General features: G+C 49.7%; 7 protein-coding genes across 7 annotated transcripts; 2 read left to right on the forward strand and 5 right to left on the reverse strand.

Annotated features, from left to right (window-relative positions):
• Nucleotides 1-380: 380 nt before the first annotated feature.
• On the reverse strand, nucleotides 381-1,168 carry K441DRAFT_429797 (uncharacterized protein; the record flags this gene model as incomplete). The annotated part of the gene is made up of 3 exons (XM_067641626.1): nucleotides 381-745; nucleotides 865-955; nucleotides 1,010-1,168. Coding segments are annotated over 3 exons (615 nt in total), but the record flags the coding sequence as incomplete, so codon positions are not given.
• A 375-nt stretch (nucleotides 1,169-1,543) lies between these two features.
• K441DRAFT_660132 (uncharacterized protein) lies at nucleotides 1,544-2,729 on the reverse strand. Its single transcript, XM_067648647.1, has 4 exons — nucleotides 2,432-2,729; nucleotides 2,131-2,195; nucleotides 2,026-2,068; nucleotides 1,544-1,906 (listed from the first exon to the last, which is right to left on the reverse strand). The coding sequence occupies exons 1-4, from the start codon at nucleotides 2,619-2,621 to the stop codon at nucleotides 1,791-1,793; spliced, it is 414 nt and encodes a 137-aa protein (XP_067503804.1). The 5' UTR covers nucleotides 2,622-2,729; the 3' UTR covers nucleotides 1,544-1,790.
• A 700-nt stretch (nucleotides 2,730-3,429) lies between these two features.
• K441DRAFT_677525 (GTPase-activating protein-like protein) lies at nucleotides 3,430-5,955 on the reverse strand (the record flags this gene model as incomplete). The annotated part of the gene is made up of 5 exons (XM_067651078.1): nucleotides 3,430-3,590; nucleotides 3,648-5,292; nucleotides 5,345-5,593; nucleotides 5,647-5,780; nucleotides 5,835-5,955. 5 exons carry the CDS (start codon nucleotides 5,953-5,955, stop codon nucleotides 3,430-3,432), a joined length of 2,310 nt encoding a protein of 769 aa, XP_067503805.1.
• Nucleotides 5,956-8,576: 2,621 nt separating this feature from the next.
• Nucleotides 8,577-11,147, reverse strand: K441DRAFT_561279 (uncharacterized protein; the record flags this gene model as incomplete). Its single annotated transcript, XM_067643530.1, has 2 exons — nucleotides 8,577-8,965; nucleotides 9,029-11,147. 2 exons carry the CDS (start codon nucleotides 11,145-11,147, stop codon nucleotides 8,577-8,579), a joined length of 2,508 nt encoding a protein of 835 aa, XP_067503806.1.
• Nucleotides 11,148-11,677: 530 nt separating this feature from the next.
• On the forward strand, nucleotides 11,678-12,447 carry K441DRAFT_660137 (uncharacterized protein). The gene has a single exon (XM_067648648.1). It carries the CDS (start codon nucleotides 11,739-11,741, stop codon nucleotides 12,075-12,077), a length of 339 nt encoding a protein of 112 aa, XP_067503807.1. The 5' UTR covers nucleotides 11,678-11,738; the 3' UTR covers nucleotides 12,078-12,447.
• Nucleotides 12,448-12,860: 413 nt separating this feature from the next.
• Nucleotides 12,861-13,229, forward strand: K441DRAFT_660139 (uncharacterized protein). The gene has a single exon (XM_067648649.1). It carries the CDS (start codon nucleotides 12,972-12,974, stop codon nucleotides 13,179-13,181), a length of 210 nt encoding a protein of 69 aa, XP_067503808.1. The 5' UTR covers nucleotides 12,861-12,971; the 3' UTR covers nucleotides 13,182-13,229.
• Nucleotides 13,230-13,766: 537 nt separating this feature from the next.
• K441DRAFT_660140 (arginase) lies at nucleotides 13,767-15,118 on the reverse strand. Its single transcript, XM_067648650.1, has 3 exons — nucleotides 15,021-15,118; nucleotides 14,384-14,967; nucleotides 13,767-14,325 (listed from the first exon to the last, which is right to left on the reverse strand). The coding sequence occupies exons 1-3, from the start codon at nucleotides 15,105-15,107 to the stop codon at nucleotides 14,022-14,024; spliced, it is 975 nt and encodes a 324-aa protein (XP_067503809.1). The 5' UTR covers nucleotides 15,108-15,118; the 3' UTR covers nucleotides 13,767-14,021.
• Between the last annotated feature and the right edge of the window lie 25 nt (nucleotides 15,119-15,143).

Genomic DNA, 15,143 nt, shown 5'->3' on the forward strand with positions numbered 1-15,143 from the left:
CATATCAGCAAGGAGATCTGGAATTGGTACGACGAAGGGAAACGAGACAAGCGGATCGCATCCGAGTAAGAAAGCTGATATGGTTACTCGCCTTCTAAAAGACGACAAGAATAAGGAAGCTAGATGAACAAAGCGATACCGAGGAGGCAATATAATCTTGTTATATATCCTAATTACTGAGTAGAGTGAACACTCTCAGGAATAACATTACCAATTGCATCCCCGTAATAAGCCTAACCTTAGCCATAATCTTAGGGGCGCAAGTGCCTCCAAAAGCAGCAGCAGAATCCGCTAAAAACGGGGGTAGATGTCCCAAAACACCTTTCTCAAATCCATAATCTATAACGTAGGGGTTTTAGTAATATCCCAAACCTACGCCCTTACTTGCCCTCCAGATACCCTACCACCTCACCTGCCCTCTCCAGCCTCGCCCTCGTCTCCGGCAATCCGCCTTTCAGTGCGCTCAACCCCTCTGCTCCCCTCTCCCACGTTCTCTGCACCTCGTCCCACCGCCTCAGCTCACCTAAATCTAAGACGCTCTCAGGCGCCTGCAGTGCCTTCGCTTCTCGCGTTCTATGCTCCTGCTCCCACTGTTCGGATTCCTGGAGAAAGGCGGCCCGGTACGCCTGAGCGGCAAGTGCGGGCGCGGTACGTCGCAAGTCGGCGACTCTCTCAACGAGGGAGTTTTTCTGCGCAGTCAGGGCTTCGAGGCGGTCTTTGAGACGAGAGTCAAAGGGCTCGAATTCTGTACCAAAAAATAAATAAAAAAACTCGTGTCAATAGCGGCCATTAGCGTTTCGCAGGCGGTGGGGGGCCGTCGCGAGAGAATTGGGGTTTATGGGACGGTAGGTGTTGATGGCTTACCTTCTCCAACCTCGTGCCTCTCCACCTCCTCCGTGTCCATGCCATTGATGCTGATGTTTTGCTTTGCGGCCGCGAATGTGTTCCGGATGTACTATCGGCGCATCAGCTCCCCTTGTCTGATGCTCTCTCAACCCAGCCATTGTACTTGCTCAACCAGTTCCTCAACCTTCTTCCTCAGCTCATCCTCACCAGCTGGTGCTGCGGTTGGCGGGAGGTGCAGGTCGATTTTCTGGCGCGCAGCTCGTTTAACATTGCCCTCTAGAAAGGTGAAATCAGCCGGGGATTGGAGTTCGACGCGGCGGTGGTGAACAGATTCCATGCTTCGTAAAACGGGCGGGAAGGATAGGAGTAGAATTAAAAAGAAGCAAGGCAGGTTCTGTGATGTTAGCGAGCCTAGAAGCGCGGCGAAGGAGATTGTTTTGGTGTTTTGGTGTTTTGGTGCGATCGGAGCTAGCAATGACAGGGATACCGCTTTAGGGAGGGCGAACCGAGCGGGGAGGTGGGGTGCAGTTGCAGGGCTCACAAGGCTCGAGGGGCCGGTGTCGGCGTCTAGTTTTGAAGAGTTGATAGTCTGAAGCATTGAACAGCAAATTTTTCGAGACATATTTATATCAAAATTGCTATTGCCAAAACCACTGCTGAACGGAGCCATCACCCTTGTGATATACGCTCAACCGCTATCTAATATTGAAATGCCGCAGAAATAATACCTAAAAGATGAACGCTATTGTATCAAACACTGCCAGTCCAACCGTCGCCATCCTTTCATAAACGCCCACCTAGCCCCCCTAAAAATTCACAGAAACTCAGCCGGGGAAAGAGCTCGATATGCCCTAGACAAACTCCGTCAAGCCTGCCACACTTTATCTAATCCAATCCCAGCCCTAGAATGCGCCAATGCACCAATATGCCAGCTATGCAGTCGTTCACTGAGGGAACATGGAGGCTATCTCCTCGTCGGTAAGGATGATATCTTCGACAGGGTCTTGTTTACGCTCCAAGTCGCCAGAGTCATGGTCGGTGTAGGAAGGGAGGAAGATATCTGCTCGAAGTAACCATTAGTATGCTTCTAAACGACCATAAAGTGGCACTGGCAGAGCGTCAGGGTGTCACTGTAGTGCCAATCATATTAATAGATGAATGGGACCTTATGATACGTACCCTGGTTCCAGTCGAAGCCTTGGGATGCCTTGACGCACGTTATCTGCAATTATCCGATGTCAACACTCCACTGCTTCCGTTGAGATTGGCAATGCGTGCACATACCAGCCTAGGCGAATCGGAGTTGCCGACATTAATAACAATATGTTCGGTCTTCGAAATGGAAGAACCTGGGCTCCATTAGCTGTGTTCTTTCTTTCTGTTCATCCGCATGCAAATCGATGATTAGCCGCCACAGGCCCGCCATCCACCCCTCCAGCCACGATACCACTTAAAGCAACTTTGAGGCAAAGAAGCATAAGCCCTATTGTTTCTTTCAAAGCCTCTTGAGGGTCTCGTGCGTGGACGGCAGTCGCAAGGCGAAGCTCAGGAGCCGGAAAGTGAACTGAAATAGACAGTGACCTACTCAACAGCGAAGGCCGTCTATCATGGTAATAGCGAGCGGACGGTGTGAGGACAGATGAGGAAGCTTGGGGAGTCCGAGAAGTGTCCACAAAGCTTCCGTAAGAGGACGAGGACGAGCTCGCGGAGCTAGCAACATGACTATCGCTGAGCATCTTCTTCTTCCGCTGGGGAATAGCAATGGAGGAAGACATGATGAGCTCAAGGTCGCTCAGGAGCTGTATGAGATGGTGGAGTAAAGAGTGGTTATGCGAAACAAAAGAGAAGGCGTGGTGTCGTGGTGTGGGCTCAAGAGACTTGCCCGATGACTATAACTACGCTTCACTGCGTGATTCGACTCGAGCCTTGGAGCGGTGACATATTGGCACGTGACCTGCTATTTTCAGAGTCACAATATTACCAAGTAGTCTTTATACTTGGGAACTCTTGGGCAGCAGAATTTTGCGTCAACGAACGGAGAGCCCTTGAGCTCGATTATACTGATTATCGTACATGGATATCGTCCAGACAAAGAACACCCTCCCAAGCCCGCCTAGCCTCCAATTAGACACCATCGGTCCAGCCGAAAGGCCCCAGCTGCAAATCCCATCAGTAAAGGAGCAAAAAAAAAGGCAGACTAAAGAAAAATAAAGAAAGGCAAAAATTCCCCCTCGGCGGTGGGGGATGTATTACAAGGATCGATGGGAATGGAACAAAAAACTCCAGGCAAATAGACAAACTCGATCAGCAAACCCATTCAAACAAAGGTGCGTCACCGGTATCTGCACTAATTTGGTTCTCTAGTCCTTTCCGTACTCTCTCCATCACACAACTATCCCGCCACACTCCTCTCCAGGGTATCCCAAAAATTCCAAAACGTCAAGAACCCCGAGCAACACCAGAACCCCCCGTTTGTACCGAAAACATACTTTCCGACGAAAATGCATCATACGCCAGATAAGACATCACACATGGAGACAAAAAAAAGAGAATTAGCCAGTTAGTGGAGTGGTTATTTAATAATCACCAGCCCTTCTTTCTCGCAAATCTCTTATTGAGCAGTACTAACACTTTTGTCACATTGAACTGGACGTATTCCAGGTCAAGATCTTCTTGATTGTCTTTCTGCATTTCAAGAAGATCGTCCAGCTTAAGATCAAGCTCGAGTAGGCCTCGGTTTCTCCCTATAAATTGTCAGATTGTGTTTATTCTCCTCAAAGTGAGCGTTATGAATGGCCTACCCTTGTAGTGCAGCGATATCACGAAAGTGCCTGGTAAAGGACTGGTAAAGTTGAAATATATGTTCGCTCGTCGATTTTCCGGGACATTGCTCTTCTGAATTACGCCCTCCTTCTCCAGCTGTTGATGCGTGAATTTATACGGTCCAAGGACCTGCTGCTTCTGTTGTTTTCTCGTCTTGCCTTCTGATTGGCCCCGAACGTTGTGTAGGTATGACTTGTACGTTTCGAGCTGGCCAACAAGGTACGCATTATGGTCACGGATTGTTCGGAAAACCTCCTCGAGCTTCCTGGTCTCCTCGACCACCTTATCTTTCATTGAGCCTAGATGCACCAGCTCTTGCTCTACCTCATCCCGCAGCAAGGCAAACCCGTCTTCTTTATCGATCACCCCAAGTTCCTGCAACTGGCTCAGAAGCTCCATGCTTCTAATTCCCTTCTTCACCATAACAGAGTCGTTCTTCGTAGTTGCAGCCGCTTCTGCTACCCTGTCAAGTCTGAGTGGCCTCCGAGTGACTGATGTATTGGGAGGTAACGAGCGCAGAATCATTACAAAGGTGGACTTTGCCTCCATAAAGAAAATCTCTTCCTGGGTAATATCCAAAGCTGCTGTAAGGTCGTCTAAAGGCGTTTCCCATTTGCTGAATAAAGGTAGATTGATCGCTCTGTTTTCCTTCCGTGGCAGTTGGGCGGGTGCTGGCCCCAGTTCCTGCAACAGGACGCTCAGGTGGGAGCTTTCATCCTTTGCCTGCCCATAGTCAAATCGAAAGTCGGTATCGACTTCTTTTCGCACACTTACCAGCTCAGTAGCATGTCTATCCAAGAGCGCATGCGTAGCATACACCTCGTTGAGTGTAATGGAGAGTTCCAGGTCTCTCTTCGAAAGCGCAACGTAATTGTCCATCTCTAGGCTTTCATAGAAATCCTGTACTTCGCACAGATCCAACATGAACTTGTTGATGCGTTCCTTGTTCTGATGAATGAAAGGCTGTAGCTTGACCATGTAAGGCTCCTTTGCGTACGATGGCTTATTTGCCAGGTTTTGCAGCATCTTGGCAATATAAGTTAAAGTGCGCTTGGGATTCTCCGCCGGGGTTGCATCGATAAGCATGTAGGATCTCGGTGTTACTATGGCAGGGTTGATGAACCTTAGGAAGAAGAAGCCTCCGATGAGAGTACAGATGGTCTGATCCTGCGCATCAGGATATTTCCGTTTCGAAAGACTTCGGATTTGCTTGCAGATCCACCGAATACCATAAGGCGTCTCCTCTAAACCTTCAATGATTGTTGTCAGAAAAGAATTGGCAATTTCCATCAACATGGTAAGCCGTGGTGCGATAATCTGCTGAACCGTTTCATTCTCCGCGGCCTGCTCTGCCGTAACACCTTTGGGAAGGGTTGGTGGCAGACTTCCTTGACTCTCTTCAATTTCAGCAACTATCTTCTCGTAGACTTTAAGGGGATTAATTTCGAGATCCAGATCCTTGAGCTCAATTAGTGAGTTGATCCGCTCAGCTAAGACAACCTTAAGGTAACTCTGTCCCGGTCCTCGCCGGGTATATGTGGTCATCATTCGAGATACTGGAGTGTTCGCGCGCAGCAGGGAGGAATAATCAGGGGTGTTGTCGAACTGATAGGTGAGAACGGACTGTTTCCTATATTAGCATTTGCTATTATAATATGCTCATACCGGGACTTACTTGAAACATGGTCAACAACAGGTGTTCTTCTCGGCTCTCATACTGGTTTCCATAGATTGTGAACATGACGGTTTGGAGGAGCGAATCGATCTCCGCCATTGTAACTAGGCGGCATAGGTGGGCAATGTGCCTCGGCTCAGACTGGAGAAGGAATAGCAAGTTTCCGTATTTTTGTGTCTTCTCGTCATTTGGAAAGAAACCTTCTTGTAGCTCAGCGGCTTCGTCCAAATGGTTCGCGACTTCATTTTGCTGCGGGGGGTTGTTAGCCTTAGCCAGTACAACACATAAGCTGGGAAAGGTACCTCCTCTAGAGCCATGCGATTCTGGATCAACAAGGCTATCCTCGAATCTAGATATCTCACATCCTTCTCAAGCACGAAGTTTTTCTTGGATTGCGAGGAAATTTTCGCCTTCAGTTCCCTCAGTATCTTTTGAGCTATACAACCATTAGTATCCACAAGGAATTATACGTTTCTGTCCGCATATATACCCTTTGCCAAATCATCCTCAATTTCCAAATCTTTCTCCTTCGCAGACATGGATAAATAAAGGGCGGTGACCGAGTATCGCTTCGATTGTCGCACAGAACGTGACCCATCGTGGGAGGACATTGTGTTTTGCCGTGAAACGGGTATGAAGGATGACGAGGACGAGGTCGAAGCTCGCGACGGAGCGTGGAGCATGGAGACAGCCATGAGCTAATAGTTCGGTTATCCAGTCGCACAATGCGTGATGGTTGGGGACTTGGAGTTCCGTTGCGGGATGCAATTCCTCGAGGAATCTTGGAGGTGGTGGTGGTGATATTAGTGAGTACAAAAAGTCTAAGGAGTAGAAGCGGTTGTGCAACGGTAACGAATATGCGCCCACGCACTCGGAGGCTTTGTTGTCAATCGGAATTTCTTTGAGCGCTTTTGTGTGCGCAGAGCTTGGTGCCCAAGCTGCTGTCACCTCAGCTTGATTGAGCTAAGATGTCCCGTCTAGCGAGGTGTCAGAGTATTAGACCAGGTGCGGCAGATTGCGCAATATGGTGGGCTCGATTGATGCGATCAATAGGAATGCCAGCACGCGCGAAGCCTTGTCGAATATGAAGTGAGACGTTCTGTTGGGTCCGGCTCTAGACGATGAGTGGTTGTGCGGCAGTGCGCGCAGACGAGATTACTGCGAAAATGGGAGCGGGCGACACGACGACATTCCAGAAAGCTGATCGAAGGATAGTTGGGTGGACGGAATATGGGATCGGAGGTGGGAGGGCGCAGCAAACGGGAGACAGGGAGCGGAGGGGAGCGTAGTATGTATGGAGCTGATGCTGCAGGCCTGCGGGTGTTGGGGGGGTGGGTGCGGTGGATGATGGTGGGTGGTGGTGGAGGGCAGTGGTGATTGTCGGGATAGGAGAGGAGCAAACGTTTCAGGTTGGCTCAGAAGTCAGGCTTGGAGAAGGAGAAGGTCGGATCGGGATGACGAGTGCAGCAGGCAGCGAGGAACGAGGAATGAGGAAATGAGGAACGTGGAGGGCAATGAAAGTGGAATGAGCCCGAATGAATAATGAATTCGATGAGCTTGAGCTGGAGCAGAGAAGCATGGCGAGCGTCTATGCAGCAGAGAGGCACAACCAAGAGAGGCACACCAAGAGAGGCATCAGCGGAGAGCGGGAGTTCGCGTGGCCAAGAAAGGGAAAGTTCAGGGCGAGAGACAAACTCTGAAACTGTTTATTTTCTGGGGCAAGCAGACGCCCTGGACTCCTCGGCAGCCAAGCACAGCGCGGCCAGGGGAGCGAGCCCATCAGCGGCGGGTAGGCGGGGGGCACTAGGCCATCTGATCACCCAAGCTCCCCCAAATTCCATCAGGACGGGCTCATGCACCACAGTATGCAAGTAGGGATTTCGACAGATAGCAGCACCAAGCGGAGGCACGGACAAGGACCGGCCCCCCCCAATGATAGCGCCCCTCTCTTCGTGTAACCATCTCGTCTGTAGGGCATTAAGTTGCTTCTACCACCACCTGCATGCTCCCGGACCTCTTCATGTCTCGGCCATTTAAACATGCAAAGGCAGAGTCTGCGCGTACTGGCACTACTGCATCTCTGGTCTGCGCAGAACGCTGCGCCAAGTAGAAAGACAGCCCTCAGCCGTGATTCGTTTAACCGCTGCCGCTCCGGACGAGCTGATGAAGTTCTTCGCCACCAACTTGTACAGCTCTCCTGGTGAGGTCTTTGCCTACTTACGGCTATATTGTAACCCTCCTCATCCCCCGCTGAACAGCTCGGAGGCCTTCACGAGTGTATGAATAGGAAGCGGGGAAATCTAGCTCCCCATCGTTAAACTACCCAGGCGTCACCCAAGATAGGACAGGAACAGGATAGGACCAAGGTCATGTCAGACTGGCCATTACTCAGACAACAATGCAGATACGAGTAGGCAATGTTACCGCGATCCCAGTACAGTCTAGTCAGGCAGATTATTGACTGCTTTATGAGTACCACAACTAAGTACCATCACTATCATCACTATCATTACTATCATCATATCATCACATCATCAGTGCCATTACCAGTCTCAAGCCTCAGCCAAAGCCAAAAGCTAAAAGCCAGAGCCAGACCCAAAGCCAAAAACAGCCATGCAGCCACCTATGCGTGCCTGTTCGCTAAGCTGCAACCCGAGCCCGTAACGTCACACACCGAACCGTCTGGCCGCTGATCCCAAGAAAACTACCCAGGCCAATCCACCATCCTTAAAAACACCACTCTGTTTAACGAAAATAAATAGTGCCTGTATCATTAAGCTTCAGACGAATACCGGCGAGCATTCAGGCAACTATCAACGGTCTTTTTTTTTTGGCGTTCCTCACCCCGTAAACCCCACATCAACCCCAGTCGCGTCCATGCTTGACATCTTATTCCCCGCCGAGCCCGCGAGTCATTGAACAACGCCTGCGAGAATTGCCATAATAGCAAAATACCTATGCGTCGAGTTAGTCTTATTCTTCTATCCGTCACTGTACGCCATATTTCGTCATAATGAATAAACGAAATTGCTGGCATGTTGCCGACTGCGCTAACGTTCTCGAGTTTTCAGCAAAGGCAACCTCCAGCACTACCCAGCACGCTGAAAATCTCTAAAACCCAGTTGACCATATTGTTGAGCTCTGGGAAACCTGGATCACTCGTACGTGTATCAATTATCCTCACTGCTGAAAGTAGCTCCTCGGTCGAGTTTCGCAAACGTAAAATGAATACTCACATAGAGGCACAAGTAACCCATTCTTTGACTGTCATTAGGGATACAAGCTCGGTAGATGCAACCACTGCCACTTCTGCGGATCCAATAAGAATAATGATAAACAGTCTTCCCAAGAGCCCAGGAATAATAGCGAAGGCTAGGAGAGGCAGTACGAGGATCAGAGGCAGCCCAAGCGCGGCGGACTGGACCGATCCAACGCCACTAGCATTACTAGCTGGTTTGGTGCAAGCGACAGAAAACAGGTCGTTTTTGTGGTCCAAGAATCGTGATTCAAACTTTTCCACCGGGGCGTGTTTCTCCATCCAGGTACGATATACTTGAAGATCCTCGTTATTGGCTGGATCCAGATTCTTTATCATGGTGCTGTAGGAGGACAATGCCTGATCTAGGATGGAAAAAAGGTCAATATTACATGTATCACGGTACTATAAGAAAGCTCTGTGCTCACTGTACTGGCCTAATTTCAAGTATATCCTGCCCAACAGGTTCGTTCTTCGCCAATGTAACTCCCCCCCATGACGGCTCTCTATACGGCGGGAGGCCGGTTGCGAATGCCCCTCCTTGCCTACCGGAGACATTTGCGCAATGCATTCGTCCAAGTACCGCAGCTCTTCTTCAAGCTCGGATATTTCATCTTGAAGATGTAAAAGAATTCGGTGGTTGAGCTGCTCGAACTTCCGATACATAGGGATTAAATTATCCTCTCCAGTTACATTTCCCGTCGGAAGTTCGGAAAGTTTATTCGCTAAGAGCTCATATCCTATGACAGTGGTCTTGGAGAGATCGGGCCCGGCGGGGCGTGCTAAATAGTGTGGTGGTTGCACTTGAGGATACTGAAAGGGCGGTGGGGGGGCCAAAGTATTGGGGGGACCGGGAATGCTTCCAGCTGTCACTGCGTAAATATTGTCAGCAGTGGTGTGTAGTGGTATGTGGGGGACTTGTGGAGGCGAGTAGAAGTCGCCTGGTGGAGGCGCTGGCGCAGTAGGACGCCACCCAGGAACTGGGGGTGTTTGAGGATAGAGATTGGCTGAAGCGCCATATTGGGAATGCGGGTCGAGAAATGGAATTGCTGGCTGTGGTGTAGGAGATGGGCCACCAAAGAAGTGAAAGTCACGCTGAGGTTGCGGACTCTGAAGGACATGCTCACGTAATTCCTTCTCCTGGTCCCTAAGTCGTTGATAATGGCGGTCGTGCTCTACATCTTTCTTACGGTGGGATGTTGAATCAGAAGGTAATACAGGAGGTGCAGCCTTCTCCGATGAATAGTTACGGGACGCGTCCTGGTCTTCATCTTCACCGTCGTCATCGTCTTCACTATCTCCCCCCTCTCCGTCATCTTTCTCTTCTTCCGCTTCTTCTTCTTCCTCTTCCTCTCCTTCCTCTTTCTCTTCCTCCTCTTCCTCTTCCTCTTCCTCTTCCTCTTCTGAATCGTGCACGGATGGCTGATTCCCCGAATGAGTATGTCCGTTAGGTTTGGGGCTACTTCCCCGAGCAGAGATACCCAAGTCATAGTTAAGCCTCTCATGAGGCTCTGAAGGTTTATCAAGTGACCTGCTTGTCGGAGGCGGTGTTGTCATCGGCGATTCCATAATAGGCTCATCATCATGTGAAGATGATGTTTCATCCCGCTCTGCACCACTAGATAATGACGTTGATGATGACGAGGAGCCTGGCCGACCATCGCTCCCGCTATGAGATTGAGCAGGAGTCAAGCCCTCATGCATATATTGGAAAACACCAGAGGTATCTGGTGGAGCATCCATGACGTTACTCTTTGCGGAAGTGCGCTTCATCTCAATGCGCCGACGTCCTTTCGCCTGCTTTTTCTTCGCCATGATGGACCTCTCATACGACTTTTGAGTCACCGTAGAATTGCTGCCACTAGACGTGTTGGATGAATTTGTGAAACCGGACTGGACTGAGAGCAAAGAAGGGTTAGAGAAATTCGCGAGGCTTACTGCTCGCTGTTGTGATGAGCTGTGCCTCTGACGGGCTGTGCGGCGAGGAACTACGCTGGCATCTTCGGCAACACGATTACGGTAAGGAGGTGTCTGAATCTCCCTCAAGCTAGCTGGGGAGCTCTCCCGACACCGCTGCTGGTTGTGCTCCTTCCCTTCCAATATCTTGCCTAGCTTGGGAAGGAACCCGGCAGTATCCTTTTCGACTGTATCCAATTCTAATGCAGCTGTGGGTGGTGACGTAGATGTACGCGGTGAAGTGATTCCAGAGGATTTGTTTAAGGTGTTTCGTCCCGAACGTCTCCGACTCTCTCCTCTCTCTACGTCGGCTGATGTGGGGGAGGCTGATTGCGCCCAGGCATCCGGACGAGACTTAGTCCTTGACGAGTATCTCCGAGCAGTAGGATTAGTTAAAACAGAAGCAAAGCTACCTGTGAGGCTATCGGACGGGCTTTGCGAGGCCTCTCTAGGCGAAGATTGACGTGGAATGTGGCCGAGGGGGCCTTCAAAAGGTCTACGATCGGTCTTAGATGGCCAGCGTACGAGGGTTAGCAACGGTCTGCATGTAGGACAAGGAGGGTGTGCATGGACAACCCTTTTGCATACCATAGTAAGGATAAGGCTGACAGATACCACGCTTTGCTGTCAATGAATGTGATATTAGCGTCGCTAGCCAGCATAGAGAGCATTACAATTAGCCGTGAGGGGTGTAAAAGGTTCCAGGGATGGATGTGGAGGCGGGGAGGCAAACTACGATTGCTTGCATGTCTGGAAGGAGCGTGAACGGCTGCGGCATGCGGCTTGTGTTACAGCCAAAAGGGCTCAAAAGGAGGCAGCTAACGGAAGGGAATCCCTGGAAGGCAGAATACGTGTTCGCGCATAAACCGGCGACAATGATACGGCATGCAAATCAGACATGGCAGCTTCAGATTTGAAGGACAAAAGGGACGGACATCTGGCCATACGAGACTGGAAGAATGGAAAAAGGCAAAGACGTGGAACGTCTGATCCTGGAGTCTGGTGCAGCTTGTCAGGCGAATCAACATTGCAATGTGCAGTGCTCAGCGACGACCTACCACACCACCCTGGCCTAGTGGACAACACACGACATCCAAACAGGCGGGAAAGACGAAGGTTAAGTCGTCATATTTATTTTATTTATCTTTTTAGCTCTAACGCTGCATCACTGCAGGACTATACATGTATTTTGGTAGCACCCTGCAGCTATCTCTTGTTGGTGGGACTGCTTGCGAGACTACTGCAATTACTCAACCCTTCACAAGATCCTTCCGGACAAGTGCAAATATCCCAGGAATCGTCTTTCGGAAAGGAACATCCGAAGTCACTCTTACAATTACTATATCAATGCTCCCAACAAGGACACATGACCGTTGTGGAGAAGCTACTGCCTGTTTCAAAAACTACGTGGAACGCGTACGACTCAAGGTTTCATGCTCATTGCAAGTGTCAATCTCGCTGTCAACCCAAGGCATATCCATCACGTGCAGGAGTCAAATTCCAGGGCCGGATATAGCGTAAAGCTGTTTCGTTTCAGCTGACCTCAACCTAAACCCGAGAGATGTCTCGCCCAAATGCCCAGTTGATGAACCTGCATGCCTTCATCAGTACGCGAGGAGTCTGTTGCGAATCCGCCGAGCGTCTCCTACATCTTTTAGGAGCAGTGCATGTTCCTTAACCCCAGGTGTCTGAAAGGTTTGGCTGTAGCAGTCGACGGTAATGACCAGTTTGTCGAAGGTTAAGTCGAACAACCGCCCCACCCTTGGAAGAAAGTAGCATTCGCCCACCTACTCCGAATGGGCTCGAGAGCTGTTCGGAATTCAAGAGTGCCAACCGAGGTAGAAGCTAAGAGAGGTGTGAAAACTAAATATGAGCGAGGCGATACGACAGCTTGGTACCTTTTTGCATGATCTAAGTATGATGACATATTCTCTATCTATCCCAATCCCTTAACATGTTTGGGCACCAAGGAGAAGGCCCGTGCGCGAACACCAGAACGAGAACAGCGCGTATATCTAGGCGTAAGCGTCCTGCAAGGACTCATTTTAGGTGCAGTGTCTACAAAATACCGTTCTGCAGGAAGGACGACTACAAGAGACCTCATATTGGACGGCTCAACACCAAAGAATAGGTCTATATATCAATTTGCTATGAAACCAAAAGCTTTGTTTTCCTGAGCACAGGCACTGAATTTTATTGATCTGATTGGTAGGCTCTTATCGATAACACGGGTGGTGTTAGGGGATAGAGCTAGTTTAGTTTCAACCCCATCCTACCCGACAGCCTGGACTTACCCGCGGTATTTCTACATCTAGCTGGGGATGTGCATAGGGGCCCTAGGTTGGGGCCCCAGGACAAGACACCTAGTTCTATTTCAGTTCAAATTCGTCCCGCTGATCCTCTGGGGTGGAAACCATGCTGCAAGCAGGAGGATCGCAGGCGTATACGCACACATTAGGGCATTCCAATGGGAGCAAGGGCAGGATATCATCAATTTCACGGTATTCTCAAGTCAAATGGAAGCATGGTACGAGCGGCAGACAGGGCAAGATAGGCAATCAGGATACTCCCTTACAGGAGTCTCCGAGCAGTGACCTAGCGGTATTTTTCCTCCCGTTGACGTAGTATAGGTGTACCTAGAGGGGTGCATGCTGTACTACCTCTCACGTCTCCCTTGGAGGTTTTTTGTACCTAACTTATCGGTATTCGTCTGCATGGACCAAGAATTGGGACCGCATTAGACATTAATCAAGAACAAAATAGTTTAGTTTCAATACTGCAGTTGGGAAGAAAATCCATTACCATCTCTACCATGGTTAAGTTGCTGGATTGTAATGCTGCGTCTTTGAGAGCTGAAGCAAAGACCTCGAAGTCACCCGGTATGGACACCGAGTCAAAACATCGACAAGTTCTTTCGACAATTGGCTTAATTGAGCCCTATTTCTATGGTGCAGCATCTCACTTCCCCTTCCCTTATGTCTATATCGTATATGTTTGGAAGGTATGGTACAATAAATAGGACTCAGTGATCGTCACCGGTACGGAGGACATTGGGTTCGTCAACATGACGTGCGAAACTTCGTCGGAAAAGATAATCAATCAGACGCCACGAGCCATCCTAAAGAAGCAATATTACCCCAGGCGGGATGAAATTCCACAAGTTCATCACATGTGCAAGTAAGAGCTTGGCGCAGCTGACTGAAACCGCCACGCAGACAAGTTAGTAATGGAGATTGAATTTGACATGGCGAACTTCGCCGCCAATGTAAGCCTAATCATTCTGGATATTTATCTAGCTAGCTCTGTATTTTGTTTTCATGTGCCCGTAGAGTGCCCATTGTTGGCTGTAATCCATTGTCCCTTCATGCCGGTGCTGTACTACAATGTACGTGTTATCCAGTTGTTATATATGATTCTAATTTACCTTCGCCACTATTCAAATGCCAAATGCCGGAGAGGCTCGGATCACAGCAGAGTATCGCCCAACGCACAGCGCACGATAGAGCACCCAGCCCGAACTGTGTCGCTTGCGCCCTGAACATCGAGACTTGGGTTGACCTCGACCAAGTCCAAGGCTATTAGAGAGCCCGTTTCGGCAACACACTCCGCGATGAAGTCTCCTTCCCGGAGAGTTAAACCGCCTCGAACTGGTGTGCCGGTGCTCGGAGCCCACATTGGATCTAAGGCGTCCACGTCGAAGGAGAGATGGATCGGAGTATCACTACCTATCCACCCTAGCGCCATATCCATAACCCTACCGATGCCATGTCTTTGAATGCATCAGGTTAGCAAATTGGGCCAAACATGTGCTGCAAGCTGCTCCTTACCGGTCAATATCATGCATCGAAAACGCCTTGATACCATGTTCCCTCAATATCTTCTTCTCCCCGCGATCAATATCTCGGAGTCCAATGTAAACTAGTTTTTTCGTGCTAATTCGTTGATCTTCCTGTATCCAGCCAAAGGTCTCTTCGTTCTTCTCCGTTGCTAGACCCGTCAAAAAGGCTACAGGCATACCGTGAATGTTTCCACTTTCAGATGTCTCTGGCGTGTTGATATCCGCATGTGCATCCACCCATATGACCGCCAGCTCCCGTCCCAATCTTTCCTTGATCGCCCTAGCGGTTCCAGAAATAGTGCCAATCGCAATAGAGTGGTCACCTCCTAATGTCAAGACAAACTTACCCTTTGAGGCGTGTTCATACACTTGTTCGCTAACTGCTCTGGTAACGGCGCTGACGGACTTTGGGCGTCTCATGTTGCGATACTCAGGGTCTTCTTCGGGCATGATATCTGCGTAGGAGTGAACTTGGCCATCGTAGGTAACCTTGAATTCGAGGTCTTCTTCCAGCTGTTGGATGAGACCGGACTCGATAAGAGCCATGGGCGCCGCGTCTACGCCAGCTTTTGTCTACGTCGACCGTTAACTCTGACGCTGGTTGGTAGAGAAATGAAATATCTCACCTGGCCACCAGAGAACCCAACTGCCACAACGCTCAAATCATGGCGGTTTGGTAGAAACTTCGGTTGGAGCGTTGGAGCAGATGTCATGGTTTGAGACTGCATTGTCACATGTATCAGAGCGGT

Source organism: Cenococcum geophilum (assembly GCF_001692895.1).
Source record: "Cenococcum geophilum 1.58 unplaced genomic scaffold K441scaffold_22, whole genome shotgun sequence".
Lineage (NCBI taxonomy): Eukaryota > Fungi > Ascomycota > Dothideomycetes > Gloniales > Gloniaceae > Cenococcum > Cenococcum geophilum.

Coding starts and splice junctions, on each gene's coding strand:
- K441DRAFT_660132 (XM_067648647.1), bottom strand. CDS start 2,621: ATGTCTTCCTCCATTGCTATTCCCCAGCGGAAGAAGAAGATGCTCAGC. Junction 2,069..2,130: donor ACTCCGATTCGCCTAGGCTG/GTATGTGCACGC, acceptor GGATAATTGCAG/ATAACGTGCGTCAAGGCATC. Junction 1,907..2,025: donor AGGCTTCGACTGGAACCAGG/GTACGTATCATA, acceptor TACTTCGAGCAG/ATATCTTCCTCCCTTCCTAC.
- K441DRAFT_660137 (XM_067648648.1), top strand. CDS start 11,739: ATGTATTTTGGTAGCACCCTGCAGCTATCTCTTGTTGGTGGGACTGCT.
- K441DRAFT_660140 (XM_067648650.1), bottom strand. CDS start 15,107: ATGACATCTGCTCCAACGCTCCAACCGAAGTTTCTACCAAACCGCCAT. Junction 14,968..15,020: donor TTGGGTTCTCTGGTGGCCAG/GTGAGATATTTC, acceptor CGGTCGACGTAG/ACAAAAGCTGGCGTAGACGC. Junction 14,326..14,383: donor TCGATGCATGATATTGACCG/GTAAGGAGCAGC, acceptor ATGCATTCAAAG/ACATGGCATCGGTAGGGTTA.
- K441DRAFT_660139 (XM_067648649.1), top strand. CDS start 12,972: ATGCTGCAAGCAGGAGGATCGCAGGCGTATACGCACACATTAGGGCAT.